This window comes from Eimeria acervulina, genomic scaffold, assembly GCF_000499425.1.
Source record: "Eimeria acervulina Houghton genomic scaffold, Eah_scaff469, whole genome shotgun sequence".
Taxonomy (NCBI): Eukaryota; Apicomplexa; class Conoidasida; order Eucoccidiorida; family Eimeriidae; genus Eimeria; species Eimeria acervulina.
In genome coordinates, this window is record NW_013549781.1 from 9,097 (window position 1) to 16,596 (window position 7,500).

At 45.1% G+C, this 7,500-nt stretch overlaps 1 protein-coding gene across 1 annotated transcript; it reads left to right on the plus strand.

Moving 5' to 3' along the window:
• Nucleotides 1-4,188: 4,188 nt before the first annotated feature.
• Nucleotides 4,189-5,350, plus strand: EAH_00039660 (Tubulin polymerization-promoting protein, related; the record flags this gene model as incomplete). Its single annotated transcript, XM_013395333.1, has 3 exons — nucleotides 4,189-4,371; nucleotides 4,797-4,905; nucleotides 5,250-5,350. 3 exons carry the CDS (start codon nucleotides 4,189-4,191, stop codon nucleotides 5,348-5,350), a joined length of 393 nt encoding a protein of 130 aa, XP_013250787.1.
• Nucleotides 5,351-7,500: the final 2,150 nt, after the last annotated feature.

Below are 7,500 nucleotides of genomic sequence, written 5' to 3' on the forward strand. Positions count from 1 at the left end.
ATGTATATGTATAGATATGTATATATTTATATAGTTGTGCGTGTGTAGGAACTCCCCTATGCATATGCGTACATAAGTAATATATATATAATATATATATATATATATATATGTTATATATATAATGTATATGCACCTACGTATATATATATATATATATGCATGCACATAAACATATATATATATATATATATACATATGCACCTACGTATATATATATATATATGCATGCACATAAACATATATATATATATATATACATATATGTATATATATATATATATTGTGTGGTGTATGCGTGTACATTTTTAGAGACAGTTGGAGGCGAGATTAAAAGCGAAGGGATTGAGAGTGTGCTGAGGTGTACAGACAGCTAAATTTATATTTATATTTTTAAGTCTTTTTTATATCTATTGTTTCTTATTAAAACAATAATGAACAACTTAATAAATAATTATTAAAACCCCCTCGCCTCTCTATTCAGCTCCTGCTGTGCAGACAGAGAAAAACAAATAGTCAGAAAGGGTTTAGGGTTTAGGGTTTAGGGTTTAGGGCTTTTGTGAGAACAAAGGAGTGAAGCCCCTCTAAAGCGACAGCGCAGGCAGCAAACGGGTCTTTCTTCCCTCTACAGCAGCAGCAGCAGCAGCAGCAGCAAGAGCAGCAGCACACATACTCGAGTCTACATCTTCACAGCAGCAGCAGCAGGCCAGCTGTAGGGTTTATTATTATTATGTTACTACAAATAAAATATATGATTGTTATTTTAAAATAGACTATATTGCTTTGTACTTTGATAGTTTATATTATTTACACATTATGCTACTCTATATTTTAATAATTTATATTAATTATAAATTATATTCTTTGATATTTCAATAATTTTTATGTTTTATATATTATTTTATTTTCTTACAATAGGGTCTGTTTGTTTTTCTGTCCAAAGAATTAATGCTGCATTATTATTATTGTTATTTATTGATGTTCTTTTATCTACATACTATTAAATATTGATATTTTAATTGTATTTGAGGGAGTAATTAAAGAAAAAGTATTTGTGTAAGGCGCAGCTGTTCAGCAGCAGCAGCAGCAGAAAAAACGAGCTGCGCATACACCCCAATCTGCATAAGGTCTGCAATATTAAATAAAGTTATTCGAATAGTTAAACTTAAAATGCATTTTATTTTTAAATATTTTTATTGATATTCTTTTGATAAAAGGAAAGGCTTATCAACGCCTGCGAACAACAGGGTCGATGGTCACGTGCTGCTGCTGCTGCTGCTGCTGCAGCTGCTGCTGCTGCTGTTGCTGCTGCTGCTGCTGCTAGCAGTCTTCCGGCAAGATCAAAAGCGGTTTGGGTCTAGATGAATAAAAAGGGTTTTTATATGCATAAAATGTATTGAATTGAAGTTCTTTTGCTAGTTTAGCTGCAGAGACAGCTGCTGCTGCTGCTGCGGCTGCTGCTGCTGCAGTGGTCTGGCCTTCTACGGCACCGCTGCCGCCGCGCAGCAGCAGCAGCTGGAGCAGCAGCGGGAGCTGCAGCAGAGCAGCAGCAACGTGCCTGAGGCATGTGAAGGCTATAAAACAGTAAATTTGCTTTCTTTACCTATTTAATTTGCTATTCCTCCTGTTGCACAGTGAGAGCAGCAGCAGCAGCTGCAGCAACAGCAGCAGCAGCAGCTGACGACGGCCTCCCTGGGTCAGCTGGGAGATCGAGACTATCTTCACCGCCGTCTGTCTCTTTTTTTTTGTCTCTTCTTCACTGTACTTAAAGAAGATTGAGAGTTTTCTTTGTTTGTTGTAGGCGGGCCCTTTCTCGCTGCTGCTGCTGCTGCTGCTGCTGCTGCAGGTGTAGCTGCTGCGGCCCGCTGGCTGCAGATCGTGGGGGAGTTTCATTGGCTCTGCTGCGCTGCAGGTTGTTGCTGCTTAAAGATAATTGCTGCTGTATTTTCTTTTGTGTGTCTCTTATCTCTGTCTCTTCTGCTGCACTTCCTTCTCCCGCTGTAGCAGTACCCGCGGGGGTGTCCCTGCTGCTGCTGCTGCTGCTGCAGCTGCTGCAGCTGCTGCAGGCAAGCAGCACCTCAGCTGTTTATATAATAATTATATTTTATTATATCTTTTTCTTTTAGAGACTCAGCAGCACAAAGTATGTGGGGAGCGATCCTCTCTCAGCCGAGAGACTCTACTCTCCAGCGAAGGGGCTTCGAGGTTAGGCACACTAGCAGCAGCAGCAGCAGCAGCAGCAGCAGCAAGAGCAGCAGCAGTAGCAGCAGCAGCAAGAGCAGCAGCAGCAGCAGCAAATGTTGTTTGGATTGTTCTGTGTGTTCATGTGTCTCCTCCGCAGAGCACCGGCGGTATATGGGTCTCTCAAGCAGTCTCTTCGACAGATGATGATTTCCAGCAGCAAAAGCAGCAGCAGCAGCAGCAGCAGCAGCAGCGGAAGCAGTCCTTCTATACACCTCCACCCCCGTGTCCCCCCACATCTGTAGTCCCCCTTAAGACAAACTTCTATGAGCCCTGGGGCTTCTCGGGGCCCCCAGGGGGGCCCCCAGCTACTGCTGCAGCGAGGAAGCAGAAGCAATATAGAACTGTGTTTGATAGACTAACAGACTCTACATTCTACACCGTAAGAATCATCTCCCGACGGCTTAGGGTTTAGGGTTTAGGGTTTAGGAGTTAGTAGGGGTAGGGGGTTAGGGTTTAGGGTTTAGGGTTTAGGGTTTAGGGTTTAGGGTTTAGGGTTGAGGAGGTGCAGGGGGAGCCAACGGCTTGGTGTGCTTGTTAGTTTTAGGTTTTAGGGTTTGAGGGTGTGAGGGTTTAGGGTTTAGGGTTTAGGGTTTATTCAACTATAGATATATTTCAATGAAGCTGTCTCTGATCTTCTGTCTCCTTTTCTTTGTTTGTCTCCCTACATTGTTCATCGGCCTATTTATGTTTATCTGTCTCCTTTTATATTTATTTGCTTTCTTTGTCTCTGTCTCTCTGTCTCTCTTTTGTATTTCTTTGTTCTCTCTGTCTCTTTGTCTGTCTCTGCTAACCCTCTCTGCTTTTAATCTCTCTCTGTCTCTCTGTCTCTTTATCTCTTTCTTTTTGTCTCTCCGTCTGTCTCTCTTTATATTTATTTTTTTGTCTTTCTTTTTCTGTATGCCCATCTCTGCTATTCTTCTCTGTCTTAGATCTCTCTGTCTCTCTGTCTCTGTCTCTCTCTGTCTCCGTCTCTCTGTCTCTCTCTCTGTCTGTCTCTCTCTGTCTGTCTCTGTCTCACTGTCTCTGTCTCTGTCTCTCTGTCTCTCTCTGTCTCTGTCTCTCTGCCTATGGACTGCATCTTATCTATTTTAACTGTCTCTCTGTCTCTCTCTCTCTCTCTGGCTACCTCTCATATCTTTTTATTTCTTTTTCTTTAATTTAATTTAAACTGTCTCCTTTTGTTTGTATATTAACAACATATATCTCTTTAATTTAATTTAATTTAACCTGTCTCCTTTTGTTTGTTTAGGGTGCTCATCGAGAGCGCTTTGATGAGTTAGGCAATGGGCGAGGGTTAGCCGGACGCGAATATTTGTATGCACACGATGGGATGACAGAGAGCCCCTCAAGAACGCATGAGGTTTATTCTTCTGTTGTTAGGAGACGTCAGTTCGCTGCTGCTACTGCTGCTCCTGATGCTGCTGCTGCTCCTGATGCTGCTGCTTCTGCTGCTTCTCCTGATGCTGCTGATGTGCGCTGTTGCTCGTTCGTCCTGTTGATGCTGCTGCTGCTGCTTTGTGCTGCTGCTGCTGCTGCTTGGTGCTGCGTGTTGCTGTCTCGTTGCTACACCGCACACGTGCCCACTACCTGTCTCCTTCTTCATGTCTCTGTCTCTTAAAGGGTTTTTATGTTTAATACATCGTTCACAGAAAAACAGAGACAGAACAGACAAAAGATAATCTGTCTCCTTCTTATTACCCTTCAGCTCTCCGTGTGCAGCCGCTGTCTCTTCTTCTTTTTCTTTGTTCTTCATATATGTCTCCTTGCCTCTCTATCTATTCAAACCCTAAACCCTAAACCCTATGCTGTGTAGCTCATCTGGTGTCTCCTGACCCCTCTTTTTGCTGTGTTTGCGTCTGTTTCTTTCTCTTTCTTTCTTATATGTTAAGCCCTATGCGTATAAACCCTAAACCCTAAACCCTAAACTGTTGTTTGTGATTTATTATGACAGCTCGCAGGGCTCTAGTTACCCCAGGTACTTTAGGGGTGCAGAGGTTTGGCCTTCAGACATCACCGCCTCGTCTCCTTTGGCTATTTCGCAACGGAGACAAACATCATGACGGGTCTCCTTTCTTTCTTAAGACGCACATCAAAACGCTCGAAGCTCTTTATCAAGAGCTTACAAAAGTAAACTAATAAACAAACACATACTCATCCTGCTGCTGCTAGTGCTGCTGCTGCTCCTCCTGCTGCTGCTGCTGCTGCAGGAGTCGCAGAAATAGCAGCAAAAATAGAGCAGCAGCAGCAACAACAGAAGAAAAAGAAGATAAATAAAACAAAAAAACAGACCAGTAGCAAGAATAGCTGCACAAATACAGCTTGAATGCCTCTGCATGCATTGTTGTTGTTAATTATCTATCTGTCTCCTTCTTGTGTCTCCTTTCTCGTTATTACCCTCACGAAGTTCTGTTTATATATCTTTCTTTGCTTCACGACGGACAACTAGAGAGCTGCTAATGCTGCTGCTCCTAATGCTGCTGCTGCTGCTAATAATCCCGCTTCTGCTGCTGCTGCTGCTGCTGCTGCTGCTGCTGCTGCTGCTGCTGCTGCAGGTGATAACGCCAATAGCCGGCCCTGTGCGTCGTCTGTACGATCAAAATTTGCGTTTGGTTGTCGACTTAGCGGATATCGTCGATGGGGCGAAGTATCTCTGCACCTCAGGTGAGGCTCTATATGAAGCTTTATCTATCAGTTGTCTCCTTCTTCTGTCTCCTTTCTCTATCAGATGTCTCCTTCTTCTGTCTCTCTGTCTCTTTCTCTCTCTGTCTCTTTCTCTATCTGTCTCTCTATCTGTCTATCTATCTATCGCTCTCTCTGTGTCTCTGCCTGCCTGTCTGTATCTATCTATCTATCTACCCACGCATCTCTCCCCCTTCTCCCGATCACCAGCTAGCGTAGCTAGCTAGTTAGCTAGCTAGCTAGCTAGCTGCCTGGTAGGTGGCTGTACAAGTTGCTAGCTGTCTCTATTTCCTGCTGCTGCTGATGCTGCTGCTGCTTTGCTGCAGGCGAGCCGCCTGCATGCGCTGAGCGCCTGCAGAAGTTTTTGAGTGAGTGGGTCATTCAAAAGCCCCAGACCCGCGTGTGGAGCGAATTCTTTGTTGTCTAGCTCCCACACACACAGTAGCTAGCTAGCTAGCTAGCTAGCTAGCTACCTAGCTAGCTAGCTGGGTGGGTAGTTATCTGGCTCGGTGGCCAGCTAGCTGGGTAGCTAGCTGGCTGGATGGCTATCTGGTTGGGTAGCTAGCTAGCTGGGCGGCTAGCTAGCTGTGTAGCTAGCTAGCTGGGCGGCTAGCTAGTTGTGTAGCTAGCTAGCTGGGCGGCTAGATAGCTAGCTGGGTAGGAAAACGGCTAGCCAGCTCACCAGCTAGGTTTGATAGATAGATAGCCAGCTGGCTGGCTAGCTATCTAGTTGTCGAATAATCTTAAGTTTGCTAAGCAGCTAGCCAGCTAGCTAGCTAGCTAGCTAGCTTGCCGGTTAGTTAGAGCTGTAATCTTTAGCTGCTTTGTACAAGACTCCCCGTGCCCTTTAGGGCTTCCAAGTGCTTCATTATCTGCTGCAGCAGACAGCAGCAGTGCAGCAAATAATATAAAAATAATTTGCATTGCTGCGCCGCTCTGTCGCTGTCTTAAACTCTTTTTTACGATGTACAGCCTCGGCTGTATGTACAGAGAGCCATGTATAAACATTGATATATATATATATATATCTGTATGTATATATATATATATACATATATTTTATATGTATATATATATATGTATATGAATAATATATATACATATATTCATATGTATATCCGTAGGGCTGCATGTGTTGAGGGATATATATATAAATATGTATATATATAGCGTTATAAATAAATAAATAAATAAAGATATATATATATATATATATACAGAGAGAGAGAGAGAGAGAGAGAGAGAGAGAGAGAGAGAAAGAGAGAGAGAGAGAAAGAGAGAGACAGACAGAGACAGAGAGACAGAGAGACAGAGAGAGAGGCCTATGTGCTTAGTAAGAAGTGCATGCAGGTCGCAGTGGATGGAGAGGGCCTCCACTCTTGCAGCTCCACGGGGGCCCCCTAGGACAATCAGGGGCCCCTGGGGGCCCCTGATAGTATTTTAGAGACAGCTGGTGCTGCTTCATCGAAGCAAGCTTAGGCAGTGAGGGGCCCTTATAACAAACAGAGAGACAGTCGGGGGGCCCCCTATCCCTTCAGCTACACTCAGGGCCCCATTGCATGAACATGCGAATTTTCTGTCTCCTTTAGGTATTAATATATATCTCTGCTCACAAAGCCATTTAAAGCTTGCTGCTGCTTCTTCTTTTCTTCATATGTGCATGGATGCATGCGTGCATGATAGCAGCAGCAGCAAAGAGAGGCTAGAAGGGGTCCCACCAGTCGAATGTGCCGTGTCAGTGTACGTACACTGCATGTGGGGTGCTGCAGTCAACAGGCAAGAGGTTGGCTGGGGGGCCCCCGCCTCAATGGGGGGCCCCCCAGGGTCGGGGGCCCCCGACGCTGGGGGCCCCTGAGGATAAAGGGGGCCCCAGGTTATCTCTTTTTAAACGAAGATTTCCTTAGAACTGTCGTCAACAAATGAACAATGGCTGCATTGGGGGGCCCCCCACCTACGAACGCCCCCTCTAGGGGGCCCCTCTAGGGGGCCCCTCTAGGGGGCCCCTACTGCAAGCGAAAGGCAACACTGAAGGGCTACATAGACCCATGGTATCTGTGTGTGTGCTTCTAAGGAAATGAGTAGTAAGAACGGCTGCAGCAGCTGCTGCAGCAGCAAAATTCAGGTGTATAGGCACATAAACAACTAAATAGACAGCCACCGTCACAGCAGCTACAGCATCAAAGGCTTCTTCTCTAGCTATGTCAACTCTTTAAAGCTACAGAAGAAAGAACAGGGGCCCCCACCGTCACTCAACCCCGAAGCGAGGGGGCCCCTCTTGGGGGGCCCCCCACGGGGGCCCCTGTTCTTGTCTATGACCAGGGTACAGAGAGGCGATGATACGAGATGCAGCAAGCTAAGAAGAATGACATTTTAAGAGGGTTTTTATTGATTAAAATGCGTAAAAAATGTAAATAAAAAACAAATATAAATGGAGATAAGCAGAGGAAGCAGAGAGAGGGCCCTGGGAAGCCCTTATGCTGCTGCTGCTGCTGCTGCAGGAGGCGCAGCAACAAGAGAAGCAGCAGCAGCACCTGCTGCTGCACGGGTTGGGGGCTGCGCAGCGTCTTCTCCATTAGC